General features: G+C 41.9%; 1 protein-coding gene across 1 annotated transcript in view; it reads right to left on the reverse strand.

Moving 5' to 3' along the window:
• Positions 1–18,257, reverse strand: part of ABCA13 (ATP binding cassette subfamily A member 13) — a 388,784-nt gene that overhangs the window by 353,140 nt on the left and 17,387 nt on the right. Inside the window, exons 2-5 of the mRNA XM_068973151.1 lie at positions 14,126–14,219; positions 11,799–11,922; positions 1,489–1,643; positions 158–186 (exon numbers count right to left, since the gene is read on the reverse strand). Of these exons, the coding sequence (XP_068829252.1) occupies positions 158–186; positions 1,489–1,643; positions 11,799–11,922; positions 14,126–14,219 (402 nt within the window). The remainder of the gene's footprint in view (positions 1–157; positions 187–1,488; positions 1,644–11,798; positions 11,923–14,125; positions 14,220–18,257) is intronic.

The following is an 18,257-nucleotide window of genomic DNA, read 5'->3' on the forward strand; positions in this document are numbered from 1 at the left end:
TCCCTGATCAGGGAACTAAGATCCTTTGGGCCATACAATGCAGCCAAGAACTCAAAAATTAAAACCATTTTTAAAAACATAGTTCTCAACTGTTTTTTTCTGTCAATGCCATTATGTCTCTGAAGACTAAGCTTCAAACTTTTGTTAAAATACTTACTGTTAAAAAACTGGAACCATAAGGAGAATCTACAAAAAGAAGACGTCAGAGAGATTAGTTCAGGCAGCAACCAGACAGCACGTGCCGAGCACCTATTCTAGCTCCAAAATCAAATGCCAATCACAGAGTCCTGCTCTGAGAGATGATTACAACAACCTGAGAAGTAAATCTGAAGGCAATGGTCTGTCCTTCCAAAACACATTGATGTTAAATAAATTCCAGGGAAGTGATTTAACTGGTAAACCGAATTTCAACCATTTGCCATTAATTATTTATTGGAATAACCAATAAATTAAGTGGAGTTACCAAATAACCACCTATTATTTTCTCGGTCTCCGATTCCACAGACATTGTGAGAGTACAGAACAGGACAGAGAGAATAAAGAGACAGTAAAGAAAAACAAGAGAAAGAAAAAAATTGAAGAGGGACAGGAACAGGAAAATACGACTTTTCAGATTATATTTGGAATCTGCTTGTGATCAAATAAGAAATATGTGCTGGTCTCTGCTTTCAGCTACTAACACAGGCTCCTAGAACTCTCATTTCCTGAGTGGAGGGTGTGATGGGAGCATCTCTTTGTGTATCAGTCCTTGTTCCTGACAGGAGAACTTCGAAAAGCCCTGAGACCTCCAAGAGATGACAGTGCCTCTGAACACTAAGGACATGCCTGGGGGCTTGGGTGCCCAGACGGCTTCACTGGAAAAGCCGAGACACATTTCTGAGACGGGCTGGAATTAGGTCCTACTTGGGACAAACATCTCCTGCAGTTGGGCCAAAGTATGAACAACAGGATACAAAAAGGCCAAAACCCAACTGCAAAGCAGTGTCCCGAACATGATCCCTGCAGACAGCACCTCCCAGGGGGTGCACAGATCACCCAACATGACCCCCTGGCCCGCCCCCACCCTCGTCCCACTGAAGGGAGCCTGTCACTTATTCTTGCTCCCTTCTGCTGCAGCAGGGGCCTCAATAAAGCCTTGCCTAAATTTCTCATCTGGCCTCTGGTCAATTTCTACTGACTTTGAGGAGCCCAAGAACCCAAGTTGGTAACAGAGCTGGACCTTTCATTCCCTCTGCACCAGTGACCACCTCTGACCATCAGACGGAGGGGCTGGAGATGCAGTGAATCACCAATGACCTAATCAATGGAGCCTGCCGAATGGAAGGCCACAGAAAAAAAACCTAAACAATGGCTTCAGAGAGCACGTGGGAAAAATTATATACCAAATATACTTATGGTAAAAATTTAAATGAATGTTTTTTGTTTTTATTAGCTAAATCAGCAACCCTAAGTACCAGGATGGAGTGGAGACCTGAGAGATTTACTTGCCTGGAGTCTTGGATCTTTCTACCCAGAGTTTTTGTAAGTTTCTAGCCTTGTCCATCACTTCATAAACTTCCAGGGCGAGGTCCTGTATCTCTTTTAAGAAGGCCAGGTCATCAACCTTCTGGTGAGGGACAGCTGCAGCTGGGAGCCTAGGAGAACTTTAAATAAATGAAGTAAATACCTGGGTAGAACTCGTCTATAGACACAAGTCTCCTCAGCAGTTTAAGGTTATTGATACCAAAAGGCCCAGTTGTCCTCAACTGAGCCTGTGCCCATTTACACCTCTTCCAATGCCCCAACAGCCCACTCTTCTGTACCTTCATCCAGAATGGACCCTATCATTTAAAAAAAAAAAACTTGGCCAGGGACATGGTCTGGTGATTAAGAATCCTCCTGGAAACGTAGGAGATGCAGGTTGGATCCCTGGTCGAGGAACTAACATCCCACTTGCTTTGGGACAACTAAGCCCATGCACCTCAACTAGAGAGTCCCTGCCCCACAATGAAAGATTAAGACCAGACACTGCCAAATAAATTTTTTTTTAAACTTTGGCCAATTTAAAATTAGAAAGTTATTGGCACAACACTGTAAATCAACTATACTTCAGTTTAAAAAATAATAATAAAAGGGACTTCCTGATGGTCCGATGGTTAAGACTACGTGCTTCCACTGCAGAAGGCACAGGTTTGATCCCTGGTCGGGGAACTAAGATCCCCCATGTCTTGCAGCATGGCCAATAACAATTTTTTTAATGGAAAACAATACAGTTAGAAAGCTGTCCTCAATCTCTTTATTATCTGCGAGGCTCAATCATTTTATATGTTTATTAGTCATTTCATTCCTCTCATTGATTACACCGTGTGCTTCAAGCAACATGCTGGGGGTCAACACAGCAGTGAGTGAGGCCCTGCAGGTGGAAGAGGCAGCATGAGCCCCACTGTAAACACCAAGTCCAGCCAAGAGGTGGGTCAAGCATACTGAGGCTCAGTTGAGCTGGGGGTGAGCAGGAAGGTCTGGGCGGGCAGTGGGGAGCCCAGCAGAGCAGTCAAAGACAAGTCTGTGTGTCTTACCCCTGATTTAGACCTACTTGGGCATCATGAAGATGGGGCGTCAGGCAGAGGGGCCCTAGGGGATGTCCAGGGAGCGTTGGGGGGTGCCTCCCCAGGAGAGGTCAGCTGTGGGTAGAAGCAGGGGAGCCCCAGACAAAAAGGACAGATGTCAGGCCAGGTCACAAGGACTAGCAATCAGGAGAGAAGAGGGCTGTCCCCATTTTCTGCTGGGATGTCCCCTGTCTTCTCATGTTTGAAACATAGCTTCCCTTTGTCATATGTATAAAAAATATCCTCTCCCGGGGTTTTTTTTCCTTTAATTTTGTTTAGTGGCTAAGTAATATCAGACTCTTCTGCAACCCCAAGGACTGTAGCCCACCAGGCTCCTCTGTCCATGGGATTTCCCAGGCAAGAATATTGGAGTGGGTTGCCATTTTCTTCTCAAATTTATTTTAGCTTTGAATAATTTTACCAATAGAAGACACTAAGCAATGTAAAGTGTGTCAACAATAATGTCCATCAGAGCAATGACCTAAACGGGTAAGATCTAGATCTAATGTAAACGTCAAGTTCTAGGAGAAGCATTAACATAACACCACATGCTTATGGAAAGATTTCCTTTCATCTTTAAAAATGGGCTTCTAGAAAGCAGACTCCCGCAGAAAGGGTCAGAGCCGGGTGGGAGGCTGTGAAGTATAGACTCTGAGCCCACCTCCCACCCTCAGCCAGGCGGCTGCCCGGGACTCTGCACTTTAACCCACCCTCCTAGTGGTTCTAATAGGGACGATCCTGGACGACCTCACAGTGCGGGAAAATGCACAGGCCCCAGATGGAGTCCCCCATGCTGAAACCAAGACTTAACCCCCAACCTAACTGCAGGTCGGTTTCCCCAGTAATATAACCCTGGGGGATGTAATTTCAGTGTGGAATTAATTCTCTGATCAACACCAAGGAGGTGGTCCTTTCCATCCCCAAAGAAAGATGGTTTCCCACATGGACCCTCTCTTTCCACAACAGGAAGGTTGCCTAAGCTTGAAATGCTCCTTTTTGCTTGTGAGGTTTTTAAAGGCAAGACAAGGAGCCCTCTCTACTGACCAGATGGGATGCTGCTCAATTCATGAATCATTTGATATAGCCAATTCAACCTTTAAAATCTACTCGGGTGAATTTTTGTTTCAGCAGCACTATGTAATTCTAATAAAAAATGATGATGAAATTGCTGTTTTTTCTTAACTTTATATTAACACTTGTCTTATATGGAGGAAAAATGATTTTTCTTGAGTGAAAAAGAGAAAACATTCTCACAACCTTTAAAATCAGCACAATCTACCCTCTACTGCAGTCCATGGGGTCGCAAAGAGTCAGACACCACTGAGCAACTGAACTGAACCCTATCTACATCCATTCTCAAATTCAGTGGGAACTTACCTTAGTCAGTAAGAAACTACAGATTTAAAATAATACAAGGAAAATAAATAAATAAAGTAAAACAAGGGATCATTTCACAAATTGCTAGAAGCTTGTTAAAGTAAGTAGGTGTCAATTACTTTTACCACATCCAAGAGGGGGAAAAAAAGTAAAATTGGGAGAAATTTTTCCTGATTAAAAAGTTAGATCCCATTAGGTTTTTTAACTCCCAAACCTTTTATTATATAAATTCTCAAACACTGTTTCTGGAGGAACTGTTGTCCACAGATAAATCCACCTGCTGCATCAGCCCCCCTGGGACATCAGCCTTTAATTGTCACCACCTACAAGGAAGCAGAGGCTTCCCAAGTGGCTTAGAGGTAAAGAACCCACATGCCAATGCAGGAGACACAAGAGACATGGGTTTGATCCGTCGGTCTGGAAGATCCCCTGGAGAAGGGAAGGACTACTCACACCAGTATTCTTGCCTGGGAAATACCATGGACAGAGAGCCTGACAGGCTACAGTCCATGGGGTCACAAAGAGTCAGACATGACAGAAGCAACTTAGCACACACGGGGGAAATCCCAGGGCTGAAACAGGCATTGTGTGGAGACCAATTTCCTCCTTCCCAAGTCCAGCTCTTTCTTTGGACTTTTTATCAGGTGACATTGGACCCTGCCAGGTATTGGAGGAGCTGTGAATGGAAGAGGGGACAAAGGAGATCTGATTCCGGAAGACAAGAAAAGGCCACCTTGCAGGTGGCCCTCAGACCAGTAGGAAAGCACCCTCTCAAAGGGCCCCAAGCCAAACGCTGCGTCCAGAAACCCCTGTGGGATTTCAGTGAAGGACCTGAGGATGTCAGAGGTGGGAGGAATCACTCAGGCCCCTCCTTCAGTTTGCAGACAAGGAAACTGAAGCCCCCTGAGGGTCCCCAAAGCCAAAATGTTTCTCAAGCAATGTCTCCCTTAGAAAGTCATCATTCAAATATTGGGATCATAACCCTAATAGGTTATGATTCAAATAATAAAACCCTTTATTTTGGGGGGCTCCAAAATCAGTGCAGACGGTGACTGCAGCCATGAAATTAAAAGATGCTTACTCCTTGGAAGAAAAGCTATGACCAACCTAGACAGCATATTAAAAAGCAGAGACACTACTTTGCCAACAAGGGTCTGTCTAGTCAATGCTCTGGTTTTTCCAGTAGTCATGTATGGATGTGAGAGTCTATAAAGAAAGCTGAGCGCCAAAGAAATGATGCCTTTGAACAGTGCTGTTGGAGAAGACTCTTGAGAGCCCCTTGGGCTGCAAGGAGATCCAGTCCATCCTAAAGGAGATCAGTCCTAAATAGTCATTGGAAGGACTGATGCTGAGGCTGAAACTCCAGTCCTTTGGCTACCTGATGCAAAAACTGACTCATTGGAAAAGACCCTGATGCTGGGAAAGATTGAAGGCAAGAAGAGAAGGGGATGACAGAGGATGAGACGGTTGAAAGGCATCACCAACTCAATGGACATGAGTTTGAGCAAGCTCCAGGAGTTGGTGATAGACAGGGAAGCCTGGCGTGCTGCTGTCCATGGGGTCACAAAGAGTCAGACATGACTGAGCAACAGAACTGAATCCTAATAGGGTTGTTGGAGGGTCAGCAGAGGGAATCTATGTAAAATCTTAGCACAGAGTCCAGCTCCAAGCTCTTTTTAAAGGGCAGTAATAGGGACTTCCCAGGTATTCCAGTGGTTAAGAATCCACCTGCCAATGCAGGGGACACAGTTTCAATCCCTGGTCCGGGAGGATCCCACACACCGCAGGGCAACTAAACCCACGCACCACAACTACTGAAGCTCACACTCCAGAGCCCACAGCAAGAGAAGTCACTGCAATGAGAAGCTCACACACTGCAGTGAAGAGTAGCCTCCATAATCAGAGAAAGTCCATGTGCAGCAGTGGAGACCCAGTGCAGCCAAAATAAATAAGCAATTTTTAAATATAAAGTAGGACCATAAAACAATTTAAAAATTAAAAATAAAGGGCAGTAATAATACAGCCGATGCTGGGACAGACACATTTTCAGCCCAAGAGCTGCAGGAATAAGCAAGGAAGATACACAGGACTGTTGCTTCTATTACGTGTGTGTGTATGTGCTAAGTTGCTTCACTCTTTGTGACCCCATGGACCGTAGCCCACCAGGCTCCTCTGTCCACTGGATTTTCCAGGCAAGAATACTGGAGTATTGGATTGCTGTGCCCTCCTCCAGGGGATCTCCCCAACCCAGGGATTGAACTAGCCTCTCTTACATCTTCTTCCTGCACCACTAGCACTGCCTGGGAAGCACTGTTTCTATTATAAATTCTGCTAATGTCTCTTATTGGGATCTTCCCCAATGACTCAGTGGAAGAATCTGCCTGCAGTGCAGGAGACACAGGAGATGTGGGTTCAGTCCCTGGGTCAGGAGGATTCCCTGGAGCAGGAAATGGCAACCTGCTCCAGTTCTTGCCTGGAAAGTTCCACGGATGGAGGAACATGGTGGGGTATACCCAGCCCATACGTGTCGCACAGAGTCAGACACTACTGAGCACGTGAGTAAATTTTCCTCATTCGTTTACTGGCAAGGCACAGTCTAACAGAATTAGGATTGTTTCTTAAGACAGCCAGATCGCAATGCAAAAAAGTAATTACCCTAGGAACTGTCTTGTCCTGAATGCCCCTCAGCTGCCTTGTGGCCACTAAGGCCAGCCAGACCCCTACCTTCACTGCCCACCGGTAACCCAAGTGCTGACAAGCAGAGTTTCAAGGATGTAAAGGCTTTGGAAACCTGTAATAGCTCTGGAGTTTAAAAGGGAGGGAAAGTTAGAGAAATTTCCAACTGAGGAAAGAAGAAATAAAGTAAAAAGCCTTGGGGACTTTCTTTAGATCTATTTTTTTTTTTAACCCATGTTCACCCTGGAATTATTTCCTTTTCCTGGAGAATGCAGCTCTGAAGCTACATGTGACTTGAAGACTTTTTTCCTGTCAAAAAGATCACCTCCAGAGTTATTGCCTTATTGTCCCTGTTGGACCCAAATAAGCTTTGTGTCTTACCTACAGAATTAATATTCATGGTTTTAAAGGTTGATATAACCAGTTTAACTGTTCCTTGAACCAACTTTGTCATCCTACTGGTCATGTAAATAAAGAGGTAACACTCGTGATATATCTGTTACACAAAAGACGTTTTTAATTTTTTGAAAATTTATCTCTGACAGAATCTATACTCATTCCCCTACATTGGATGTGTAGAATCTTAACCACTGGACTGCCAAGGAAGTACCCCTATTCCTATGTTGATATTGCCCCATAGTTATATAAGATCTCACTACTGAGAAACAACTCCCTTTACATCTATAATTATTTCAAAATGAAAGTTAAAGAAAAATAAAGCCAAATAATACATGATAAATTCAGGAAAAGGTAGAGTACAGTATATTATAATCCCTATAAGGATCATTTGCAAAAGGCCATTAAAATAAAAAATGCATTTTTCTCTTGACTTGCAATTCTGCTTCTAGTAATCACTCCTATAGATACATGTACATTAGTACAAAAATGCATAAGCCACTAGAAAAATATAACAAAAAGGTACAGTTCATAAGTCAATAATAGAGAAACATTAAAGGATACACAATATTCAATTTACATAAATAAAAGCAACAAAGAGAAAAATAGGAATACAGAAAGATGGCAAAAGTAGGAACAAAGTAAATCCAATATAATAAAAACAAGTGGTCTAAACACTAAAAGGCAAAGACTGTCAGACTGAATAATAAGAACCAACTCTACACTGTTAAATTTTAAAAATAAAATTTAAAGATGGCCAGAAAGTAAAAAAGATGGAAAAAGATCTATCATGTAACACAAATCAAAAGAAAGCTACAGAGTTTAAATAAATACCAACAAAATAGACTTCAAAACAAGAAATACAACCAGGGATAAAGAGATTATATTAACATATCATATATTATGTATTATAGTATTTTAGATAATAGATGTAGTATACTGTGTATAACATACTGTGTGATATATTGCATGTACAATGTCTTGTATGCATAATGTCTAATAACTGAGATAACTGGATTAAGTTATATAATGATAAATGAATCAACATAGAAAAGATTTATTCTAACATGTATGCACTTACACCAGAGCTTTCAATTAAATGAAGCAAAAATCAATAAAAAACAGAAAAAGCCACAATTACAAAGATTACAAATCCTTTCTTGACTATTTATAGAACAAACAGAAAATTGGTAAAGATATTGAAGACTTAATGTCACCCAACAATAGCAGAAGGCCAGTAGTTGCTTTGAAAGTGAAGTCGCTCAGGCATGTCTGACTCTTTGTGACCCCATGGACTGTAGCCTACCAGGCTTCTCAGTCCATGGGATTTTCCAGGCAAGAGTACTGGAATGGGTTGCCGTTTCCTTCTCCAGGGGATCTTCCTGACCCAGGGATCGAACCCGGGTCTCCCACATTGTAGGCAGATGCTTCACCCTCTGAGCCACCGCTTTAGGTAACACTAAATATTTATTAAAGGAGATAAGATGCTATGACCACAAAGTAATTCAAATTGAAAAAGACCTAAATCACACAGAATTCTCTGACCATAGTGGAATTAAGCATAAATTAGTAATAAAAAGATTTCAGGAAAATCTTCAAATATTTAGAAACTAAGCATCTGACCTACAAGTAACCCATGGGTCAAAGAATAAACTACAGTAGAAATAAGCTAATGTTTTTAACTTAATGCAAACAAAAATACAACAAATCAAAATTTGTGAGATGTAGTAAGGTAGTGTTCAAAAAGAATGAAAAGGCTTTTACTCTTTATATTAGAAAAGGTATAAAACTGATTATCTAAGTTTGAACATAAAGAAGGTAAATAAACATAAAAAACCATTAAATTCTAAATAAAAGAAAAAGCAACCAGGTAGTAAAGGATAAAGTGAAACTGTATTTCCAGCTGGCATGATCATGTATATAAAAAAATCTTATGAGAGATTAAAAAAAAGTCACTAGAACTGGTTGTCCATATTTTAAATTTTTACAACAATACAAAAAATATGAAACTATTTAAGAATACATCAACAAAATGTATAAACTACAAATGTAGTAAACTACAAAATGTGTAAGCTGAAAACCACAAAAACATTCCTCAGAGATATTCAAGAAAATATAAGTAAATAGAAAATATATCATGCTCAAGTATTAGAAGACTCAGTGTTAATACTGAGTCTTAAGATTAAGATATCAATTCTCTCCCAACTAATTTATACATTAAATGCAATCCCCTGAAGCAACTAGACATCCATATAGAAAAGAAAGAATTTTGACCCCTTCCTCACTCAATACACAAAACTCAACCCCAAATGGATAGATTAGTGAAAAACTTGGCTTAAAGCTCAACATTCAGAAAACGAAGATCATGGCATCTGGTCCCATCACTTCATGGGAAATAGATGGGGAAACAGTGGAAACAGTGTCAGACTTTTTTTTGGGGGGGGGCTCCAAAATCACTGCAGATGGTGACTGCAGCCATGAAATTAAAAGACGCTTACTCCTTGGAAGAAAAGTTATGACCAACCTAAATAGTATATTCAAAAGCAGAGACATTACTTTGCCGACTAAGGTCCGTCTAGTCAAGGCTATGGTTTTTCCTGTGGTCATGTATGGATGTGAGAGTTGGACTGTGAAGAAGGCTGAGGGCTGAAGAATTGATGCTTTTGAACTGTGGTGTTAGAGATGACTCTTGAGAGTCCCTTGGACTGCAAGGAGATCCAACCAGTCCATTCTGAAGGAGATCAACCCTGGGATTTCTTTGGAAGGAATGATGCTAAAGCTGAAACTCCAGTACTTTGGCCACCTCATGTGAAGAGCTGACTCATTGGAAAAAACTCTGATGCTGGGAGGGACTGGGGGCAGGAGGAGAAGGGGACAACCAAGGATGAGATGGCTGGATGGCATCACGGACTCGATGAACGTGAGTCTGAGTGAACTCCGGGAGATGGTGATGGACAGGGAGGCCTGGTGTGCTGCGGTTCATGGGGTCACAAAGAGTCAGACATGACTTAGCAGCTAAACTGAAGTGATCCTAGATCAGATGAAATTTGGGATTCCTGCCCAAAGTGAACTTTCCCCAGGGACCACAAAGGGCACAGAAATCCACAAATTGGTTACCTGTGATGTTTAAATAGACTTAAGATTTTGCTTTCAGATATTCATAATCTGAGACAATTCTCAAAAAGTGATCAGAAGTGAGTTTTATGGTTTTGGGAGTCCACTGAATTCATCCTGTACCAATATGAAAGCAGTGAGAGCCTCTGAGTGGAGGGGGCAGGTCCGAGGACAGAGCCCAGCACCAGGAGGGACTTCTTTCCTGCTCATCAGCATCCAAGGCTCTGAAATGGACTGTGGTTCTCAGGACGTGGGGAGAGGTCTCTGCAGGCTGTGTGACCATCTGGTGTCAGCAAGTGGAGGTGAGGGGGCAGAGTGGACTGGGAGACAAAGGCAGAATTATTCTCTGATGTGGAGACTCCAGCATCAGTGTGACTGCTGGAGCCAGAGCCATAGGGATGGGTGAGTGCTAACTCCCACCGCAGGAGGGCTACCCCGCCAGCACTTCAACGCTCACAACATGGAAGGAGGGGAGTAAGAAGCAAATGCAGAGACGTTAAGTAAACTGCTCAGAAGCACACAAGGAAAAAGAGATGGGGTCGATAAGGTTTGTGTGCAAAGCCCCACTTTTCCCCCTTCAAAGACACACAAATTTCCCACTCTGAGTGATGAAGAGATGTAAGAGAGACCTGAAATGGGAACGCTGATCAGCCTCAAACACTTCTCATTTTCCCAGAAAGCCACTTTCTTTCCTGCACATACAAAAAGCCCACCGTGTATTTCAGGGTTATGACTTTACACTTTACTCTCAAATGATTTTCTTAATATCATATGTTTATATTACCTCTCTCAAAAAACCTGTAAGCACCCACCCTTTAAAAATATCGTACCAGATGTGTCCAAAACTACCTAGAAGCTTTGCATTCTCGTAACTTACAGTTGAAAGTTAAAGATCACTTATGTTGGCAGGCTTTACACTTCAATGCCATAGACGGGTCAACAGCAGGAAGGATGCAGGAAGCAAAGACAGATTATTCAACATGTGAAAAATTCAACCCATCTGATGACTCAGCTGCTTTTCATTTCTAACTCTACTGAGAGAAGTTTCCAGAGCCTTCAGGGAGATCCAAGTTAAAAACCTTCTGTATTTTGACTCTTCTCATATAAAATACCTCCCATCGCGTCTCTTTTTAGTCTTTGGTGCCAGAATGCTGCCACAGATAAACACAGGCCAGGCTCAGCATCCAGAGTCACGATGGCTACTGTCAGCTGGTCCAGGTCAAGTGTATCTCAGCTGCAAATAGATGCTGGTCCAAAATAGCACAGTAGGAAAAGCCCAGTGGGTAACTCAAACAAATACTTGTTTTCAAGCATTTGGTGCCAAAAATGCATAGTTGGCCAAGAGGGTAATTTTGAGGTTAGAGTTTAAACCTACAGAAAACAAACTATGACAAGCAAAAGGCATCTGCTAATCAGCAATCAGTTTGTGACTCTTGGAACAGCTGCAGAAAGACCTGTTACTGGAAACAAACCATTATGGAGGCTGTTGGCATGTGAGTCTGAATGTCATAAAGCTGATTTCCTTTTGACTCTAAATTCTGTGTTTCTTATGATGGCTGGCTCACCCCAAATTATTGAGACTGAACTAAAAGCCTCATGTCAGTTCTATTCAGGAGCTTCCCATGGAAAGGATGTTTGTGTTTCTCTTACCGAAAACGCTGCTCCATAGCCCCTTCATAGCTTGCATTCCTGCACCTCGACCCGGTGTTGCAAAGAAGGCCTTGGACAAAGGGGAAAACGCCCCGGCTGGGCAGATCTCGGGGTTGCAAATAGCCTGGATGTGGATACAAGGCAGAAATGAGTCCATACGACTGGTCCCAGAAATGGAATACCTAGTGAGTTCAGTAATATGGAATATCATGTTATTACATTATTAGTCCTGTTGTTAGTTTAAAAAACACCTCAGCAGCCCAACAGAAAAAAGAAAGGACAGAAACCTATTACATTAGCACCTTTCCTCCAGGGCCTACTCATGGGCTGCAAGGCAGGATGGCTCTGACTGGCCATACGCACAACTGCATGAGACTCCTCTTCCTGCTCAGGGAGTGTTAATACCTCGTCATTCAACCTCACCTCCAGACACTGTGAATAGGCTGTGGGTTGGAAGAATCAGAGCAAACACCTCCTTTCATCTCATATAAAAGCGGAGGAGTTCTTGGATTCTTAACAACTTGAGTGTGGTTACTAAAGGTCATTTAACGCGAAGATGTTTAGAAAAACATTTTTAGAAAAGCCCTTGGGATCCAAGGGCTTTCAGGATGAATGGTACAATAAACCACTTCCTGGAGAAAAGAGAACCCTCCGACGCAGTTGGTGGGAGTGTAAGTTGGTGCAGCCGCTGTGGGGAGCAGCGTGGGGGCTCCTCAGAAAACTAAAACTAGAATTACCACGTGATTCAGCAGTCCCACCCCAGACGTGTGTGTGTGTGTGTGTGTGTGTGTGTGCTCAGTCACTTCAGTCGCGTCCGACTCTTCACAACCCCATGGACTGTAACCCACCAGGCTCCTCTATCCATGGGATTCTCCAGGCAAGAATACTGGAGTGGGTTGCCACGCTCCTCCACAGGGGATCTTCCCGACCCAGGGATCGAACCTGCATCTCTTATGGCCCCTGCACGGCAGGCAGGCTCTTTACCACTAGTGTCGCCTGGGAAGCCCACCCCTCAGCACCCTTTGGGAAGTCACCATCTTCCACATCCTTCAAGGCTTTTACTGACCTGAACCTGTTTGTTCCTCCAGCCACATGTCTGCTTCCCATTCATATAAACTCCTTTTCTTCTTCCCCCATGCTATCTGCTCTGCCCAGATCTGTCCTCCCCTGAACTCTTCCATCTGACCAAGATTCACATTTGCTAACTCCTCAGAACCCCTTCTTCAGAATGGAGCAGCCACTTCTCCTCTGCTCCTGGTACCCTGTATGGAGCCCCAACATGGCACTACCTTACTGCATTATCATAGTCTGGCCCTACAGTAAGTTCTGGAAGGACAGGGAAAATACTGTGTCCACCACTTCATCCTCACCAAAGCTTGGACTCAAAGGCACTCAAAACATTATCTGCCAAATGAATAAATACATTAATTTACTATTGTGAATAGTAAACATACTATTTGAGATAAAAGTCACCCCTTAATAGTTTCCAGTCATATAACATTTTTAGAATTAACCACATTATCCATATTTCAAGTGAGCATAGGCATGATAGAAACAAAACAGGCAATCATTTCTCAAGGAGTGATACTGTTGCAGTTTAAACCAGATAAACTAAATGGTCTTTCTGATAAAACACCTGGAGCAGAGGAAGTTATTAAGAATGGTTTCTAAATGCTTTACCACCATCGTCATCACCATCATCACCACCAATATCATCATCGCCACCATCACCATCATCTGCATCAGCACCATCACCACCACCACCATCACGCTGGCAAAATGAAATGCATCTCCCCCACGTTTACCTCTTGCTTTCCTCTTCCTACATTTATAATGACTTATACACCTATATCCCAAATTGAGACAGCTTAATTTGAGGAATAAATCCATCTGTTAGATTGGGCAAACATGAATATCATTCTTAAGAGAAAAAACCTAAATAGATGCCTAGGGGTGAAGTCGCTCAGTCGTGTCCGACTCTGCAACCCCACGGACTGTAGCCTACCAGGCTTCTCAGTCCATGGGATTCTCCAGGCAAGAATACTGGAGTGTGTTACCATTTCCTTCTCCAGGGGATCTTCCTGACCCAGGGATCGAACCCAGGTCTCCCACATTGGAGGCAGACGCTTTAACATCTGAGCCACCAGGGAAGCCCCAAATAGATGCCTACTGGCATATATCCCAGAAATAGAGGTATAAACAAGAGAACCCTATCCATTCATTTCACTCAGGATTCAGAATTTATAAAGAGCAACAGAAGAAAAAGAATGCTGCATCTTCTTCTCTAGATGTTGGTGACCAAAAAGTATAATAAAAATGAAACTCACAATTGTCTCTGTGTCTGGGAGGTTCTTGAAAACGAAGTACGGTCAGAATCATGAACAGGATACAAGGCCAGAAGAATTCGGCCAGGGAGAGCACCTGGAAAGTTGTCCAAAAAATTAGTGTCTAAATGAATCACAAAGGGTTATGAGATCTCCCCCTGTTGAAGGAGGGCTCGTAGGCCAGAGCAGGCTTCCCTTAAAGGAAGCCATTGTCATCCTTCCCGTGCGTCCCTAAGAACAATCGTTTGAGACGGGCCCCACAGCGATGGCCCGTGCTCACTGTATCCAGATCCACAACTGCCAGCTCCTTGTCCTTCTCCTACCAGACCTGGCTTCTGTTCCTCCCCTTTTCTTCACATTTCTATTTATTGAAGAACTTGACATTAAAGAAATTAAACAAAGAATTTCATCCATATTTCTCACACTCCAACAAATTCACTATTTTTATTTTTCTCATTTCTTTCACATGTCTGACTTTCCCACCCAAGTAGCTATTTTTCCAGGGCTGGTGGTGGTGAACACTTGGTTTCATCTCATGAATATTTTCATGTGTTGCCATACACTGTTTTTAACTATCATCTTACTAGTTATGTAACATTCTTACAAATGAACGCATCATAATTTACATCTTTTGTCAATAAGTTTTTTTTGTAAAAGTAATTTTCTTTGAAATTACTTTCTTGAGATTGGAACAAACTCTGAAAAGTCAGATTATTGGAGTCAAATCTCTTGACACAGATTGCAAAAGAGCCACTCACACGGATTGCAGTAATTTGTATAATCCTGAATTTTCAAAGTCAAAAGAAAAGGAACTGACATTGATTATTTAATTATTTAAGAGGGAATTTAATTATTTAAGAGGGAAACACCCAAAGAATAGCCTAACGAAAAATTAATAGAAAATCCTCAGTTATCACAAGATTATTTTTATTGCCGACATTCTCCACTTGGTTTCTGGTGCATAATGTTCTTCTGTTGGCTTCCACTCAGTTTATAAATACAAAACTTTATAGCCAGACACAGACCAAGCAAGGCACAGACCAATAACGGCACAGACAAAAGCCTAAGAATCTGCAGGTTAGGACGTTAAGGATGCTGTCAACAAGAAAAAGCACGTCTTGTTCTTTCAGACTCCAAAATCATGATGCTTTGAACTAAAGTGAGCTTCCCGTCACTTTACTGTGTTGGTCTTTGAGCTACCATGGCCCTACATCCTAGGCTTGGTCCCAGCCTTTCCCCAGAAGGTCCAGCAGACAGACCTGTGTGACCGGGTGAGCACATGTGGTCTGAAACCATAAAGACTAAACTCAGGTGGAAAAGAACGTTTCCATCCCTGGTGTAATTAAAGGAGAAAAGAAAGCACCCTCTTGGAAATGAGTCATGAGGAAGTATTTCTCATGCCAGAAACTGTATCCTTATGGAAAGTTCTCTGAGAAAGTGCTGAAAACCAACACCACCCACCCTGATAAAAGAGAAATCTTCGAGGGAGGGCACCCTCTGGCTTAGTTCAGTTCAGTCATGTCCAACTCCTTGTGACCCCATGGACTGCAGCACGCCAGGCCTCCCTGTCCATCACCAACTCCCAGGCTTACTCAAACTCACGTCCATTGAGTCAGTGATGCCATCTAACCATCTCATCCTCTGTCCTCCCCTTCTCCTCCTGCCCTCAATCTTTCTCAGCATCAGAGTCTTATCAAATGAGTCAGCTCTTCGCATCAGGTGGCCAGAGGATTGAAGTTTCAGCTTAGATATCAGTCTTTCCAATGAATATTCAGAACTGATTTCCTTTAGGATGGACTGGTTGGATCTCTTTGCAGTCCGAGGGACTCTCAAGAGTCTTCTCCAACGCCACAGTTCAAAAGCATCAATTCTTTGGCACTAAGCTTTCTTTATAGTCCAACTCTCACATCCATACATGACTACTGGAAAAACCATAGCCTTGAATGGACAGACCTTTGTTGGCAAAGTAACGTCTCTGCTTTTTAATATGCTGTCTAGATTGGCCATAACTTTGAGTCCTCTGGCTCAAAGGATAGTAATTAAACCAAATTCATTGGTTTAAATGAGTCATTTCTTGAATGAACAGGGATGGTGGGGTGTCTGTAATTAATTCTGGCTAAATATAAATGTGCAAGATTGAAAATATACCTCATATTAAATAATAACTTGACCTCATTAGGAAGAATAAATACATAATTAATTGGGGAGGTTGAAAAAAAAGTACTAAATTTAGAGGGAGAGGGTGGGATGATTTGGGAGAATGGCATTGAAACATGTATACTATCATGTAAAAAGAAAAAATCTATTATTAATAAATAATAAAATATTAATAATATTTTAAATAACACAATAACATTTATTATAATAACTATAATATAATTTTGTTATTAACTTTTTATTTTATAATTTAAATAATAATTAAAATAAATAATACAATGTTAAAAATAAAATAATAAAATTTTTACCAGTTGAGCCACCAGGGAAGCCCCTAATAATATAAGATAGCCTTTTCTTAAAACAAACAAATATAAAGAAAACTGAAAATGGCTCATAGAGTCAAGACTCATATAGATCCTTTTATTTCAACCTTTATTCATCAGTTTGCACCAGGTCTTCCTTGCGCACGTGGCATCCTTGGTCTTCACTGTGGCATGTGAACTGTTAGCTGCGACTTATGGGGTCTAGTTCCCTGACCAGGAATTGAACCTGGGCCCCCTGCGTTGGGAGCACAGAATCTTAAGATGCTGGACCACCAGGGAAGTCCCACCCCTTTTGATATTATAAATTCACCAATAGATGCATGGTTAGGGTATTCAAAAAGTACAGGAAGAATACAACCATTTTCCCAAAAGATTCACACAGTTTTCTTAACTCATTTTTTACAAACATAAATAAATGTAACAATTTTTTTGGATCAGTACTTGTAGATCAGCCCCATTGTTTTTAAAGACAACATAAGAAGATATGGTAAATTTTAATTTATTTAACCAATCTCCCAGTTATGGAATTTGCAAAGTTTTCTGTTCAGCACCAGTGCTACCGTGAGCTTTCTGTACATTTGGCTGACTTTTGTAAGTGTATTTTTGAGGTAGCACTGTTAAACAAGATTTTTGAGCCAAAGTATGTATGATTTTTTAATTTAGATTTTAATGTGTAGATATAAGCAAAGGCCATCAATAAAATATTTTCTCCAACTGTTTATTAGACTTTTTATTGTCCAAATCTTTTTTGAAATATTTATTTATTTGGATCTTAGTTGTAGCAAGCAGGATCTCTCCTCGCAGCACATGGGCTCTCTAGTTGCGGCTCGAGGGCTCAGTAGTTCCAGCACTGCTGCTGCTAAGTCGCTTCAGTCGTGTCTGACTCTGTGAGACCCCATAGACAGCAGCCCACCAGGCTCCCCCGTCCCTGGGATTCTCCAGGCAAGAACACTGGAGTGGGTTGCCATTTCCTTAGGGCTTAGTATCTCCACAGCATGTGGGATCTTAGTTCCCCAGCCAGGACTTGAACCTGCGTCCGTCCCCTGCATCACAAGGCAGATTCTTAGCCACTGGACCACCAAGGAAGTCCCTTGTCTAAATCTTTTAAGCAATCAGTTTATCAATCTTTTTATTTTTAGGATCTAGATTTTTTTCTCTACATATAAAACCCGCCGTAATTTAAAGGATCTTGTCAAGGCCAAATTAAAATAGGCAATGGCAACTGTGAAATGATAAATATTTGTCATCCTAGTCGTAAAATCAGTGGCACATCTCTAGTTTCAAATGAGAATAATACTTTTAAAAAATAAAACTCAGCCTCTCTCTCCTTGTGAGATGGCCCACACTCTGTGGGGTATGTTTCTCTCTAAATAAATCCACTTCTTATCCACCAATAAATAAATAAAACACAATTTAAAAGCTTCTCTGAAGATCCTGAAATAAAAGTAAAACTCCAATTAAACATAAAATTATAGTAACTCAGTTTTTTTTTTTAATTTACCAGCCAATCAGTGACCCTCTGAGAAGCAACGGTAGGAAAAATCTCCCACTGGTCTGAACGTGAACTTCCTTGGTTCAGAAGAAAACGATGGACGACCCAGGTGTGCTGTGCGGCTGCGCCTTGTGAGTGAGTGAATCACCTCCTTTCACAGGAC

Source organism: Capricornis sumatraensis, chromosome 5 (genome assembly GCF_032405125.1).
Source record: "Capricornis sumatraensis isolate serow.1 chromosome 5, serow.2, whole genome shotgun sequence".
Lineage (NCBI taxonomy): Eukaryota > Metazoa > Chordata > Mammalia > Artiodactyla > Bovidae > Capricornis > Capricornis sumatraensis.